A 17,169-nucleotide genomic window follows, 5' to 3' on the forward strand; every position below is an offset into this window, starting at 1 on the left:
CTGTTGTACACAAGGGGGACTGTTGGTGGGGTATGCGGTCACCTATGAGCAGTCGCACTCATTTCATACCCCTTTCTGCTGTTCTTCATTGTGGGGGGGTGTATATTCTGAGAGCTCTGCTCTCAGACACTCCCCCTGCACTCTTACATGCTCCATGTAAGCCTAGGAGCTCAGGCAGCGCACCTCATTACTATGCATGGAGCGCTGCCATCCTGTACCTAAATGGTCACCTCCATGCAGGAATAAGCTAGTCCTGCACGGATGAATAGTAAATACGGGGGCATGTTTCTTCATTTTCCATGAACAATTAATCATGTTCTAGAATATGAGCTGTAGGAATTTCACCAGTTAGTCGACTTCTAAACTGCCTACAGTTCCAAATCGAGGTTTAAGACTATGTGATGCTAAATTTAAACCCTACAGCATTCCTGAGTTGGATCCCCACAACCTCTATTTTCCTACTGTGTGACTGTGCAAATCAAATCAGCCCATCCTTTTGATTTGCCTATGAAGGGAGGTTGCATGTCAAGTTAGTTTATCCAGTCAGCACGTGGTTATTTATTCTATACAGACAACTGACATTTCATCTACTGCTCAATGCACTGTTCTAGAAACTCATTTTTCATTACTATATAAAATATAAGGTTCATAGGAAGACAGCAACATGCTGCATAGTTTTCTTTAGAAGCCAGGTATGATTCTAAGAGACTAATAATAAGTCTTGAAGAAGGGAGGCGGGGGATACATTGCTGAAATATGTAAGTATCAAAAGGGCAGTCAAAGAACCCGGATGGGTATACTCTTACAAATAATGATGTATAAGAACACAAGTACACGTTTATGATACAAGGGACAATATTCAAAGGAGTTATAAGATTTTTTTGTAATGGAAAGAGAGGTAGATAGCTGGGGAAAAACTTCTATAAGATGGAAATTTGAAAAATATTTGACAGAATTCAAGTATGCCATGCCAAGGGCAGATATATGGCAATTCCTGTATTGGGTATATGAAAAGGAAGTGAGCTGCTGCTTAAGTGTAATAATGTACAACTTATCCAGGAGGTAGAGATATCAACTGACCCAATGAACCACAAACCTTTATCTGCCATCAAAAGCCTCTCGCTCTCTCTATGCTGTACCATTGAAAATTGAAGGATTTTACACAGTTTAATATTTTAGATAATACCATACACCCAGCAAAGAGTACAGATTTTCTTTGATTCCCTTCTTACCTATTTGTTAGTTTCCTTAACTCAATGTTCTGTATATGAAATCAGTTAGATTTTATATAGCTCTAGAAACAGTATAAAATTATAATGGAATAACAGTAATAATTTGCAACGAGACTTAGTAATGTTAATTCAAGGATGTTCCATTCCTGATGAAAATGAAATTTAATATTTTTAAAACTATGACAGTGCTCTGTGGGATAAGGAATTAGTATTATCTATCTTTTTTAGATTAATTCATTCTCTCCAATGGACCTCTGAAAGTTTGCACTCTACCCTCCAATGTTTGCATTCTGAGCTTCAAATCACTGGAATCATATTGATTATTAAAGAAGTGTAAACTGCAAACTGTTCAACACATATTGTTTTTTTATAGTGGTAGTGTTCAATAGATTCTAGGTCTTAAACTATGGTTTTATGTCATAGTAAATACAGTGAGCATTCATTTTGTAATGTTTTGTGAATAACTTAAACTATCCCGGTAACTGCTCAGTTTACTCACATAGTATCAGCAGCTCTTTGTTTGTCCATATGACACTTGGCAATTCTATCTGCGATATTTGATTATTGAGACATTTAGAGAAATATGAATATTATGACTATATCAATAAATAGAATACGAACAATGATTAATATACCTTTAGCTGCACTAGACAGAGGTCAAGTATCAGGGCATTGCCTATCATGTAAGACTTAAGACAAAAGCTTTAATAGCTTGCATGTAGCATGTTTTTTGAATTATTAATGTAAGTATGAATAGGCACTTTAATAGATGACTAGAGACATGAGCAGGATGCAACCAGAGAAACACCTGGGGGTGTCACTAGACTTTAATGAGTTAACAAAGTACTTAGAGCCAAACAGAAGTCAGAAGTAGAGCAGCAGTTGTAACAGGTTCAAAGAACCTTCTGCGACTTTTTTAGCAGAGCCTTGGCAGGCAGAAGGTCATTCTATTATTACAAGACCTTATAAGAAATAGAGGCTAAGCTAACAATACACTGTACTTATATAATAAAACTTACCTTTTCATTTCTTATTTCTAGATTGTTTTTAACTCAAGAAGACAGAACAATAGGTTAAAATTATGATTTTTTTTTCAAGAATCAGTGAGCATTTCATGCGTGATCCATGGAATAAGAAGTTGGCATCCTGACTACAACCCAGACAACCCAGAATCAGGTAGCGGTCATGGTACTAGGGGATCCATTGGGGCAGAATAACACTGTAGGGACTAAATTTGCTCACTTCTCTCAGGGTAGGAAGGGAGGGCACATGCCTAAAAATGCCAAGTCAATTCACGCTCCTTGGTGGAGACTGGACAGCCAATGAAAGTCATTTGCCTCAAGGGTGGTGGGGGTGCTCATGACCTTACATTAGCCACAGAAACAAGTGACAGACCTGCTCTATGTCCATTGCATATTAACCCCAGCGGTCCAATGGACATGCATGGAGAAATGGTTAGGCAAATTAGAAATTCCTTTGACCCCTCTCACCCCAAGAGGAATGAACATGCATCCCAAGAGAATAAATGGGTTAGAGAAATTATTCTTTGGTGATACAGGGTGGGGGCAGAACTTGTCAGCTTTCACAGAGGATCTAGGGAACTAAAGGTCATGGAAATCAGGTTATTCCTATGAATAAAATGGATGTTACTCAAATAAATGGCCCAAGACTACTGAGCCATCTTACATTGTAAATGCTTTCACCTACCGATGGCTAGCTGTCACTTTTAAGGTCAGTTTTTTTTTTTTTTTGCAAATACCGATCAAATAATTTGTGCGCCACCAATCAATAGTACTAATAACCTTCACATCCATTTTTACAATAATTTTGGTGGAAGATCTTTTTGAAGATATTGAGTTGAGATGCATACTTATTTCTGCTCATGATCACATAAATTTTAATACTTGCTGGAAATCTTTTTGTGGAAACAAGTAAATACAACGCTTAACATAAAGAAGTATATAATGCAAATCCCTAGTCTGATACTTATTTCCCTTTAAAACTATTTCATAAATTATGAGAGACTTTACCAAAACACGTTCTTATACTGCACACAGAAAAAAATAAAATATATACCTACTCCATTTCCCACATGTATCCATCATAGCCTTGCTTCAGCAAATCATTAGATGTATTACATTTGCATGTTTGTTCAGGAAATTAGGTTGCACAGTTTAACTCAGATAATGTTTCTGATCATATCACAACCCAAAACTGATAAGTTTTTATTAATATTTCACAATGTGATACTGCTTTATCCAAACTGTAGCTGCACAACATGCATGAAATATTCACATGGTGCATGTTGCTATTTTCTGCTCCTTAAGACTCTTACAAAAGGACGTAATGAATATCTGCTAGTTAAGATGTCATTTTTGACTATTTATTCTTTAAATATTATTGTATGCTAAATTTATTTTTATTTGTTTGGCTTTTTATGTGTACCGCTTGACCATATTGTGTTATAGTGACCAATGCTGTTGAATGAAATAGCAAAATTAGTAGCCATATCTAGAAACTGGCAGAATAGGAGAGAATAACAGGAAATCAGAGATACTGTGTTCTATTTAGTGCAAAATGGCAAACACTGATCATAGACATCTCTTACTGTAGGAATGTTAACTACTTTAATATAAAAAAACAGCTGACTGCTTAGTATAAGGGTTTTACATTGTCCTTGCTCACGGAATGATCTTCAGTTTTTGTTTATTCTACTTCTGACCTGAGATGACATATTGGTTCCTACTATTCAGCTGAGGGTAAGAATACAGTGCAGTGTTCCATGTCTAAATGACTTACTGCCTTGCTTGTGTAATGAAAGCTGAGAGAATAAAGTATGATTTACAGAGGTACACAAAATGCAATTCTCATCTTTCTTTTCTTCATATCATTTTAAAGATCCTGTAATTTTGCATTTCTTCAAACAGCTACTCTGGCATGATCACTGGAGAATTCTAAATGGAGCGTGAACTTCCCAAATCATATCTATTCAGACAGGTCAGTGACATGATATGTGGCCTACTCTTTTTCCACTGCATAGCAGCAAATGAAAAATTATTTAGCAAGTCTACTATGCCTTTTTCATTATCTGCCTGTTTATTGCCATCATTTATAAAATGACCTTTAACCCACTGATAGCAAGAAATTCATTTCAAAGCATTGTTTTTATGACTTTGTAAAAGTGTTGTTTTAAAAGACAAAAAGTGCATTATATTCCGAATGCAGCTATCCTACACATGTTATTTAGTCATATGTTTTTTATCCCACTTCATTCTGTAAAACTTTCTAAATGGATAATTGCATTGAACTCTGGTACCTACGGCAACCATTCATATGTATCACTGTATTACTTCATATAATAGTGCAATCTTGCTTGAACATTAAGATTGTCTTTGTTTTATTCATTTTATTGTCTTGGTTCTTGACAAAAGATGCACTCAGGTTTCTGGTCTGATTGTTGCTCAAGTTGAATAGTCACTGAATAAAAGTTATATTTCTCAGAAAACGCTTGAGTAATTTCTTTCAGAACTCGCTGAGAGTCCACGGTGTCTGCTAACAAAAAAAAAAACATAAAAACCATTATTTCATCATTTGTGTTTTTTGTCAGTGCAGTTCTAGCTTTCACTGAAATTCCTACTTAATTGTATATGCAAGGTAATATATTTTGTTTATTCAGAGAAAAAGAAACAACATTGCATTAACATGGATTTTTAGTCAGGATAAAGTCTACACTTTACAGTTAAGATTTCTAGTTAAGTTTTCTGTGAAGATACATGGAGAAAAGCTCCATTTGAAGTGTGTGCAAATAAAAAGCAGCACTTGTTACTTACAAAATTGGAACAGACAAATTATATAATTTACATTAAATAACTTATTAATATTCTAAATGAGTTATTTTTACAGTAAATAACTGATTAGGATAGGAATATATCCATCTACCCGCATTCTAAACAGTTTTGTTCTGCAAGCATTTGAAATGTTGGGACCCACTACAGTAAGTCCCAAAATGCAGAGACTGAATGGTCAAAAGATCAGACTTACATATACTAGTCCAAGATGTCATTTCTCGGAATATTCCCTTTACTTCAAGGTATGGCGATCTCAGATTTGGTATATATAAGTTTAGGGGGGGAGGGCTTATGTCCCCTGCAAAAAAAGTTGTAAGGAGAAGAGTAATTTTTGAGTTTTATTCTTCTCTTGTGTTTTCTGTCTTTTTTGTTGTCTTTTAGGCCCTTGACATTTCTAGTGCCAACATTTCAACAGGGAGACATTTGTCCTGGTGAGGGGTGTTCAGGTAGTAAGCTGAGTAGGGTAGGCCACACTATCCCTGACTAAGTTCTTGTTTCACCACTGCACCCCAGTACAACTCCTGCTGATCTCTTGTGATAGCATCCTTATACTGGTCAGTCTCCTATAGAGCAACATCATCTGCAAACAAGAAAGATGCCTCCCTTATTCCAGCTCCATCGTTACAGAGGGATAAAGCCCTAGATATTACCCAGAAGACCCATGTTTAATTAGTTGCATAGGTGTCTGCTGAAGCTGATGTGGGAAGGATGGGTGTGCCTATTGTCAGGGGCCAGAGGAAGGCTAGGATTTTCCTATGTTGCATCCCACAGAGGATGAGAGGTGATGTCTGGAAGTGGTCCTGAGATGTGTGTTTAGCTCACCAAGTTGTAAACCAAGCTTTTCTTAGGAAGTAAACGGAAGTGTGCACTCATATGACAAGGTGTAGTGATCCCCAAAGTGAGTTGGGCCTTTTGTCCCCTTCCCAAGGTGAGGGGCTACAGCCTCAAAGAAAAAAATTGTTCTCATTGCCGTGGTACATGTACCTGGACAACAGTCCCTTTTGATAGCTTTTCCTGCCCTTTGGATACCAGTACAAGGGAAATAATGGGACAAGTGCAGCTGCGGTGGATTAATGGTAAGCAGACATTGGGGCAAAAAGTATACAAAAAAAGATGTCGCCCCCATGTTCTCAATCACTGAATACTCCCATGACACTGGCTGTGACTTGATGTTCTGTTCATGAAAATTACAAACAGGATAGGATTGACCCACCTATTGTAGATTAGCATGACCACACTAATCATGTCTAATTTAAGTCTCAGACTGCGCATTCATCTTTGTCTCTTCTCAGATGCAAGGACCAAGTGGCACATAGCAGTACCTCTGCTCCCAGGGCCAGTCTTGTTGTAGCAGTTTCACAAAACATTCCAGGTTATGTGGTCACAGGCCTTCCCATGATCAATGGACGACATGTAAATAATATTATCAAACTCTTATGACCCCTTCAAGTTAACCAAATAATGTACACTCAGTGAACAAAACAGTAACTATGGGCCAAAAAAAATTATGCTACGCAAATGCTCCCAGCAAGGAATCACTCATTATGTTTTGTTAAGTACTTTTTGTCTGATCAGTAACATAATTCATCAAAACAGCCATGCATCTGTAACCATGAATTTAAATAGTCTTAGATCACATGACTTACAATAAGATAAATATGTAAGTGTTAAATAAAACTATTAATTTTGATTTGTTGACAGGATTGGGCTATATTTGAATGTGCTATTTCAATTAATTTTAATTTATTAAAGAAATATTGAAAGTTTTATCTAACACATATGTATCTTATTGTAAGTTCTGATTTAACATGTAATAAAGACAGATTCCTTGCTGTAAGCATTCATTGCAGTGTGATTTTTTTTTGCTCTTCCCTTTTGATTTAAGTTTAAGGAGATAATATATTATTCCATGGCCAGGATGGAGCTGACATTGTTCCTTGACTAATGGATGAAGTCTCCTTTCTAGTACTCTGGCATATGGATTTCGAAAAAGGTTCAGTAGTGTGATGCCTTATGATTGAAACACCTCCTCCTGCCTCCCTTTTTGAAAACTGGAAGCACTACAGCCTTCGAGTGCCCTCAGCACATCAGGACATATGTCATTCACATGACATATGTTATTCACTGCTGCAACCCTGACACAGCAGAACTGTTTAACTATTGCAGTTGCAACATATACTGAAATGGATTCAGTTTCACCATATGCTTTTGCCACTTGCTCTTCAGTGTAAGCAGTTCTCACTGGACTCAGAAGCTCAGCTGTAGTTCATTTGGCACTTGCTGACTCCCCAGGGTGGCACCCCACAACACTAGGCTGAGGAGTAAAACTTGTCTGCTCTCCATTCTGCCAGGTCCTTATGCTGTATGGCACTTCACCCTTACACTCTGCATGAGAGTGAAAAAAAAAGGATCCCTTCTCCATTCTGGCACTCTAAAGGAGGAGACCAAGTTCCTAACTCCCTCCCACTCTACTGCCTGTCTTCACATTTGTATCAGGGGAAAAAAATAATCCTGACAGCTTGTGTCCAGGGTAGATGCTCCCATCATCACACCCTAGCAAAGCTTTGGTTTAGAAAATTTTCATATTGTTCCTTACACCTTGCAACAATGTCTCCCATGAGAGAAAGAGTTTCTCCATTTTCCTGTCTCCTCCTCCTGAGTCACCAGATGGTTTAACACAACCTCCAAGAAGTTATACAAAAAGGCCTCGCCAACCTCCTCCTATACTTGGCCTTTACTTTAATACCTGCATAGACTGCTACCTTCCTGACTTTCACTACGTAAAAGTTAAATCTGGAGATCTCCCTGCTAATAGTAGAGGTATGTCAACATTAACTATATGAGCAACTCTTACATAGTATTCTAAAACTACTTAAAAAGTACAAAGAAACATAACACAATCAATGCACAATACAGAAGGAATGCTGCAACAAGATTTGATGAGAACTATGCAACTCCAGCATTGCATCAGGACAGAGAACTTTATGGCCACAGAACATTATGAGATGTAAATCTAAGTGTTGAACTTTCTAGCACTAAATAAAATCACAGCGGTTTAGAAAAGATAAACCAACAGGGTATCAATGAAAGTACTTTGACATTTTTCGACTTGTTGGCTGTTGGTGAAGCACCCACCAAGAGGAGAAAACGCTGAGAGAAGAAAGGAACCACTTTTGAGATTTTAAGTATTTTGCTTCAGATTATTTGTTACGTTTTTCTGCATTGCCGCCTACTTTTGAGCATTTTCTGGCTTGTTAAACTTGATTTCTGTGTTGGTAACTGTATTTAGAACACAACCTAGAGCTGATTACTGAAATTCCTGCCTGCACTTATTTTTAAAATCGTTTTTTTTTCTTAAAACTTGCATTTTATCTGTCTCTGGCCTAGCACTCAAGTGTGGGGTCATTTACTGCACTGTTCTAACTTGTTGATACTTGTGAACTTCTGCTTTCCTTAAAAAAAAAAAAAATCTTGCTTTTTTCCCACTTTCTGAGATTTAAAAAAGTTCAGTTACAGATTTGCTGTTCTGAACTGTTTGTAAGTTTCTTGGAGGCCATTGTTTGCTTGGGCTAAAGGGAAGTGTCTGTGTTCATCAGTGGCAGTGATAAACATTGAGCAGCCTGCCTGCCCCTGTGGGAGTGGTTACTGCCTTGAAACTGTAGTTTTATTGGCCATTTTGGGTCAATTCCAAACTCCTTGATCTCCCTCTCTTAAAACCCTCTTTTGCGCGTTTTTGCCCATAGCGCAACATCGGGCAGTGCCGCCTAATTGGGTTTAAACTATTCCTGGCTCCACAAAGTCTGCTCTTCACTTTTTCCCTTAGAACTGCTCTATCTCTGAAATTAAACACCATATTCTCATTCTAAGGCCCCTCACTGGTCCAAATAAGTAATCTTACAAGTTAGCACTAATAAACCATAAGCACTACTTACTCTTATACTCTACGATTACCTTGTCCCCTATTGGTCCGTTTTAATTCAGTTCCCTATATTACTCTAGCATGTCCAAAGGTCAGTCAATGGTTTCCTCTCCAGTCCAGCTGGTGAATCTGGGAATTTTGAGGCAATGTTACAACTGTCTCATGTACACGGACAACCCTCTCCTCCTCCAAACAGGTTCAAATATATGTGAGAGATGCAACCATATAGCCAAACTGGAGGCTGAGCTCACTCATCTCAAAACTGGTGTAACCAGTCAGGAGGAGAAGGTAACCTCACACAACACAATTCCAGTATCACATAGTCCCACCACAACAGCGAACCAAACATAAAAACACAAAAACATACTCGGAGGCTCTAAATAAAAATCTACCTAAGCAACAGAGACCTCCAAAGCAGACATCCAAGCAAACGCTACCCCAAAACAAAACACATACAACACATAGCACACAAAGTCAGTGTGCCAAGCAGTCACAGCCCTTAAGGCTGAATAACACACCTGATACCCTTGTAATAGGTGACTCTATTGTCAGACACACTGACGTCCGCTCACCAGGCTGAATAAAAGAAGGTCACAGTGAGCTGCCTGTCGGGCGCTAGGATCCGCCACATAATGCAAGCACTCAGGTCACTCCAAAGCAAATACAAATATGACTCAGTCATTGTACATGCTGGCGTGAATGACCTGAGACCTACCTCCCTCGACTACATGAAAAGAGACATAGAGGAGCTCTCTGATCATGTAGCCCAGGCCGGTATGACCCTGACCTTGAGCAGCATCTTACCCTCACCTAGAATGATGCCACAGTATAAAGACAAAATGATCGATTTTAACAATTGGCTAAAATTTTTGTGTCATTCGAAGGGGATCCAGTGTCTGTCAGCCTGGGATGACATGCTCGACAAGCCACGTTGCTTCACTAGGGACGGCTTGCACCTGTCACCCCAGGGCTTTCGGTTATTGGCAAAGGCTCTTGCCACCCCCATAGTGCCTTTTTTAGGCAAGGCTCAAAAGTCAAACCCACCTCCATAGACAGCACAAGGAACAAGAAACTAAGGGTAATGCTGCTAAATGCCAGAAGGCTTAACCTCAAGATGCATGCACTCGAAGCTCTCCTCAGTATGGAGAACATTGATATCTGTGCAGTGACAGAAACCTGGTTCAAGGCTCCAGAGAGCACCCCAGCACTACCAGGTTATACCTCATATCATGCTTTTCGGCCCCAAAACCCGGACCGAACCACAAAAGGAGGGGGAGTTTCCATATTTATCAAGGATATCCATACCTCCAGGTTAGTGGCAGTGCACGAAGTATCGGAGACCATCCATGTCCAACTGACAGTGGGCAAGACTGCTTTTCAGTTTATAGCATCCTACAGACCACCCTCTCAAAGTCAGGAATCCCACTCGGCTTTCCTGAAAACATTGGAGAACACTAAGATCTCTCTGAACACCATTATATTGGGTGACTTCAACTACCCAAACATAGACTGGGAGCATCACTCAAGCCCCAGCACCTTAGCCCAAAGGTTCCTGGAATTTATAAACTCAAATGCCATGGAACAACTAGTCACCACTCCCACAAGAGGGGAAAACATACTAGACCTGATCATTACCAACATGGGGACTCTATGCTCCATACCAGAAGTATATCCCTCATTGGTAAGATCAGACCATAAATTAATTTCACTGGATATCCACATCCCGACCCCACCCTCAGCCCAGAAAACCACAGTGAAAAACTTCTCAAAAGCGAACCTCACACTTCTCAAAACTGAAGTGGAATCCTTCAAGGCCCCAGAGCCAGTGGAAACTACGGCCCAAACTGCAGAATCCTATATAAACACATTCTACGGACATCTCCAGGAATACCTGGATCATGCTATCCCAAACAAAATCAAGACCCAATCATCCAAAGGCAGGCGTCCAGTCTGGTGGACCCCAGCCATAAATAAACTGTACAACAGAAGGAGGAAGCTACTACATGATAGAGCAAAATCCCTAAAAGGGAAGGCATCTCTGATCAGTACTAGCAAAAAATTATGATCCCCTCATAAAATCCTCCAAGGCCAGCTTTGAGAGAAAAATTGCACAGGACACTAAAGACAATCATAAGGCTTTTTTCAGTTATGTTAGGAACCTGGGATGCAACTCCCAGACTTGTTCTGAGTTGATTCTAAACGACAAAAAATACACTGAACCCACAGACATCGCCAATATCCTGGCAGACAGGTTCAGTGCAAACTTCTCCACCCCGTTCCTCCAAAAGAGCAAGTATCTATCCCGGCAGAGTGCAGCCTCCCAAACATCTCTGATGCTCAGGTGAAGGCCGCCCTCTCCAAAGCAAAAAACACTGCTTCCATGGGACCAGATTGCATCCCGGGTTGCGTCCTACATGAACTCCAAGAAGAACTAATCCCTCAAGTAAAACTGCTGTACAATCTCAGCCTCACTACAGGATATGTGCCCAAAGAATGGCATACAGCAACAGTGGTTCCACTCCACAAAGGTGGCGCCTCTGCTGACCCTGGAAACTATCGCCCCATAAGCCTGACTAGCCTAGTATGCAAGGCTATGGAGAGGATCATCATGGAACTCATAAACAAAGACATTGGGGATCTACAGACACTAGATCCTACCCAGTTTGGCTTTGTCAAGGGCAGATCCTGCCTTTTCAACCTGGTCGACTTCTTTGAAACAGTCACCAAGGCCATAGATGAAGGGAAGGTAGTCCACACAGCCTATCTGGACCTCGCAAAGGCATTTGACACAATACCCCACTCGGGCATCATAGATAAGCTATCCAGCCTAAATATAAACCCCTATGTCACAAGATGGGTTGCAAACTGGCTCAAAGACAGAACCCACAGAGTCAGAGTTGCTGGAGCCATCTCAGACTCAAAACTGGTCACAAGTGGCGTCCCACAAGGTTCTGTCCTGGGACCTCTCTTGTTCGGTATTTACTTTTCTGAGGTACAGGCCAACATGTGAGGACTATGGCTCACCAAGTTTGCAGATGACTGCAAACTGGGCACCATAATCGACTCTCCAGCTGACACAAACATCCTTCAAAAAGGTCTCGCAGAGACGGTTAACTGGTGCCAGAGCAATGGTCTAAAGCTAAATGCCAAAAAGTGTATAGTCATACCCTTTGGCAAAAACAATGTGCCCACAAATTACCACATAGGTGGTAACCCATTAAGTACAGAGAAAGTAATTAGGGATCTGGGGACCCAAGTTGATAGCAATCTCTCCTTTGACAACCACATTGCCAAAGTGGTTAGAAAGACCTTCTACATAGCCCACCTCATCATGAAAGGATTCACATCTAGATCAAGAGAGGTAATCATGCCCCTTTATTCATCCCTCATCAGGCCCATCATAGAATACAATGCCCCCTTTGGGAGGTACCTTACCCGACACCTGCAGCAATTAGAAAGACCCCAAAAGTACCTCACCAGGAGGATCAAGGGACTCAAACAGATGCCATATGCTGCTCGGTTAAAAAACTCCAGCTCTACTCAGTTGCATACTGCCTACTTCGAGGCGATCTATGCCTGACATATAAAGCTATGTCCATCCCAGAATTAATGGACATGCTCCATCTCAGTAAATCTAAATCCCTTAGAGCCACGCGCTCGAGGGACTTGAACCTCAGTACAGAAATAAATAGAACATGCTGGAGGGACAGATTCATAACCCAGAGGCTCCCTTCGCTCTGGAATAGAATTCCAATTCATGTTAGGCAGAGCACCTCACTGACTCTCTTCAAGAAGAATCTTGATGAGTGGATGGGGGATCGTAGGTTTGTCCCAGGGATTACTTCCGTGTCACTATTAGACAGAGGCACAGTAAACTAAACTTTAAAAAGGGCACAGTATACTCAAATCAAGGGGTGGCGTAAGCCAAACACAATCGGGCTAGGCTTATAAATGCCCCAGGGCAGATAGCCTAGTATGAACCTATGAACCTATGAACTTATAATGAAAGACAGATAGATAGATAGATAGATAGATAGATAGATAGATAGATAGATAGATAGACAGACACAGAGATAGAGAGATATACACACATGTTGTAAAAGATTAATGCAGCTGATATCTCCAGCCTTTATAAAACACTACAGTTTATTGTATAAAAATGCAAATAAGGTACGTTCTTTCAAACAAAAAGCACTGTGGATTAAATAAATGCACAGCAAATTCCTTAGCTCAGTCTTTTTCTGCTGGGAAACAGCATTAGTTGGCATCTCTCTCTCTCTCTCTCTCTTTTTCTCTCTCTGAATTCCTGTCAGGAATGCTTTTCATCTTTTCCAAGGCCTTTCTTTACCATAATTTATTCTCTCTCTAGACTCTCAGACCATTTTTGCAAAAGGTAAATGCCTGGGTTACCCCTGCCTTTGTTTATATTACATCCAACAAATCATGAATAAAACATACTCTTGCTAAAAGACAAGGTAACTCTCTAGTCTTAAAGCAACAACTGCAACTTAGTAAATCACACTCCAAATTAAGGAAATATCTCTCTGTTTACAATGAGTTCTTTACATCACTATTATAAACACACCATTTACACATACAGACACTGTTTACACCACTATTTACACATATTTGACTCTTATATCCATCCATCCATCCTCAATCCCTTTTTCCATTTTTGCACATGGGGTCGGGGTGTCACTTCAACAGGGACAATCATTTCGCGCCAAGGTTCACACCACCAAGTAGCTAGCCTATAGGGTCTATATTAATTCATCTAAAATAACTCCTTCTAGATTCAATACACCTAAGCTCATTTAATCTAAAACTCAAAACATTCAAAATACATAAAAAAGCCCAATATTTTTGGAGGGGGCAAGCTCCCCTGCACCCCCATACCCCTGCTAATTATATATTCCAACTCCAAGAGCATACAACAGTGGGGAAAACAGCAAACTCCTATAACCCATATTTAAGCACTAATCCACATGTTACCACTTCAGGTTTAGCCCAGGAGTATTCACACAGTAAGCATATAATGACAGTGAGAACCAAACTCAGGACTGCTGCAGGTACAGGTATATCAACTATACCTCTGTACCAAAATATCCAAAGGGCTAGGCAGCTAGCTGTATTATGGGAGGGTCAGGTATACACTTAGCACGTGGGAATAGTCTACTTCTTAACTCCAGCTTTAAATGTATAAAATTACGCAGACAAGGACTTCAGCAGAAATTATGAAGACTTATGAGAAGAAGTGCATTAATTACCAGTGGCATGGTGGGTGGTACAGTGGTTAGCATTATTGCCTTACTGACATTGCTTCTGTTGTTTGATTCTTTATCTGTGGTGCCTCTTCAGGGTCTCTTGTTGCCTCATTCAGTCCAAATACATGGCAGCAGATGTTCTAATGCTGTTAAAGTGATGATAGATGTGAACATGAGTGTGTGTGTGTGTGTGTGTGTGTGTGTGTGTGTGTGTGTGTGTGTGTGTGTGTGTGTGTGTGTGTGTGTGTCTGTGTGTCTGTGCGTGTGTGTATCTGCTTGTCTGCATGTGTATGCTCATATGCTCTCTGATAGACTAGCATACCACCAGAGAATAGTTCTTGATTTGTGCCTGTTGCTTGCCATGCAGACTCCAAGTCTTGCAAATTAAGGTTACATAAAGCTAGCATAGAAAATGGATGGATGGATTCAGCAGCAAAGCATCATTTTTATAGCTAAATGTTATAGATAACAAATTTGCTAGGAAACTGCATAACTGGTAGCTAATGAAGAGGATTACAGCTATGAGCAGGTAATGAGCTACTTTCGGTGGAGCAGGGTTCAAAGCCCTCAGCCTCTATTTGCCTACTGTATAACTTTAAGCTAGTCACTTACTCATAAAGTGCACCTGTATACTGGTTAAAAATACAAGCAAAAACTAATTAACAAACCTGAAGAAATTGCTTTGGGGATTTTAAGTCTGAAGATCCATTAGCATCACAATGCATGTGTAAAACTACTTTCAGAAAGCCTAAAGTACAACTTTTTGCCAATAAAATTTAAAACAGACACCAATAGCCTTCATCGTTAGATGCACCAAAACATTTATTTTCAGAAAGAGACATGATATGTGGCATTCAAGACACAAATAAATGCATTAGGAAACAAATCAAAGCAAGCAAGTAGCTTCGCATGGACAGCAGGTGCAAAGGCCCAAAACTGAATAACGTAAATCCAAAGAATGGCCAGCACCACACAGAGAATCAAAAGACTTTATTAAGTCTTAATCATAGTCCCTTCAATGAATTCAAGTACAGAAATCTTTACAAAATCTTCACACACAGACCGGTTTCGGCCCAAAAGCCTTTATCAATGTGAATCAACATCCAATGGTATTCTCGTTTATACACAAGTAGGGACCCTTTACAACCAATCCAAACCCCTAATAATTAGCTAACCTAATTATTACCATACCTTTGATATAAAAAATGAACATATCTTTTAACAAAACATATACAACACATATAAAATATGTTGTACACACCCTACTAAAACATAATTATAAATATTAACAAATGTTAATTCAGACCCGGGGGAATAACCCAGCCAGTCTGATAATCCATGCTTTTTCCTTTTTATTCAAAAATTCATGCCAGTTAGTTTTATTGAATCTTTGACTGCCCACCTTATCAATAATAATAATATAAAAATTGGCTATATTGTGAACAAGAGTGTGTTTATACAGTGCATTAGTAATAACTTAAAAACTGATATAGAAAATAAAGTTCAACTTTTACTGTTTTTCACTACTTTCAATCAGGATGGGGACTGATTTGTTTGGATGGTTAAGAAAAACTGGGGCATTCTACAATTAGATAAGAATGCTGGAATTAGAGTAGGGGGTGTCCATAAGTTTGTGTTTCGAAACGACCAATCCTTTAAGGAAATACTGGAGAAAGGAACTTATCAAAATCAAAGTACAGGTGGGAGAGTGTTAGGTAACTTCAAGTGTGGTAGGTATAATACATGTAAGTACATTATGGAAACTGACATGAACATTAGAGTGAACAACCACTTGATTTCTATATTAGCGCACTATGATTGTTGTACTCGGAACCTGGTATATTTGGCTAAGTGCCAAACATGTCCCATATATTACATGGGCAAGACTACTAGGCATTTTAGAGAAAGAATAAAAGAACATGTATCGGATGTTAGGCATCTTAAGTCCACAAATGCTCTAGTTAGGCATATTGCTGTATATTCGGAGCATAGTTTCAAATTTTGTTTCATTCAACAGATCAAAAATGGCATTTAGGGTAAGGATTTTGACATCCATTTAGATATATGTGAATTAAAGTGGCAGTTAAGGTTGGATGCTCAGAACTACCCTGGTATCAATGATAGTATTAGTATACCCCCCCATTTTAAAGTTTAAGCATATTTTGGGTAAAAAATAGGATTTTTCAGCATCAATGTTTTTAAACTAAAACATTTTTTTCATTAAACTTTTTTATATACAAATATTTTTTGTACACCTTTTTAACTTAACATCAATAATTTACCAATTTTGAACTAGCTGAACATGTAATTTAAATGTTAGTATGAATGTCCAGTGTAAATAATTTTAAGAATTCAATCTGTTGAGAATTTTTACAAATGACAGGAAATTGTGGTTTTTTCAAATAGTTAATTGTTTAATTGATGAATGATTCCGGTGAACTGTGCGGGTATATAAACCTGAGTTTTTAAATGTTTTATTGTTCTGATAAAGTCCTGATATTGTGGACGAAACCTAGGTCAACATCAACCTGGAATTGTCATTTCCATAAATAAAGTGTGGATTGGTCTACTGTTCTTCATGTTTTTCTTGATTATTAGTAATAACTTTGTTCCTTATATTACTTAAATGTTCCGAGATACGCAGTTTAAGAGAACTAGACATCTGACCAATATAAAATGCAGAGCAGTGACAAACAGCCAAATACACTACCCAATTACTATTACAGTTGGGCAATGTCTGAATCTCAAAAATACATTTAGTATTCTTAGTTGTGAACACCTTTGTTTTATGAACATATCTACAAAAAACACAGTGCTCACAAAGGAAACAACCAAATAGTCTAGTGCCATCCAATGTATGCTGAATTTTCACATTGTAGAACAGGTGTTTTTTATAAAAGCTAAGG

At 39.0% G+C, this 17,169-nt stretch overlaps 1 protein-coding gene across 1 annotated transcript in view; it reads right to left on the reverse strand.

Annotated features, from left to right (window-relative positions):
* Positions 1-4,259: 4,259 nt before the first annotated feature.
* The window catches only part of SLC30A8 (solute carrier family 30 member 8), a 250,034-nt gene continuing 237,124 nt past the window's right edge, over positions 4,260-17,169 (reverse strand). The window contains exon 8 of the mRNA XM_044066248.1: positions 4,260-4,784. Coding sequence (XP_043922183.1) covers positions 4,639-4,784 — 146 coding nt within the window. The 3' untranslated portion in view covers positions 4,260-4,638. The remainder of the gene's footprint in view (positions 4,785-17,169) is intronic.

Source organism: Protopterus annectens, chromosome 3.part1, assembly GCF_019279795.1.
Source record: "Protopterus annectens isolate FY-2018-M chromosome 3.part1, PAN1.0, whole genome shotgun sequence".
In the NCBI taxonomy this organism is placed as follows: domain Eukaryota; kingdom Metazoa; phylum Chordata; order Ceratodontiformes; family Protopteridae; genus Protopterus; species Protopterus annectens.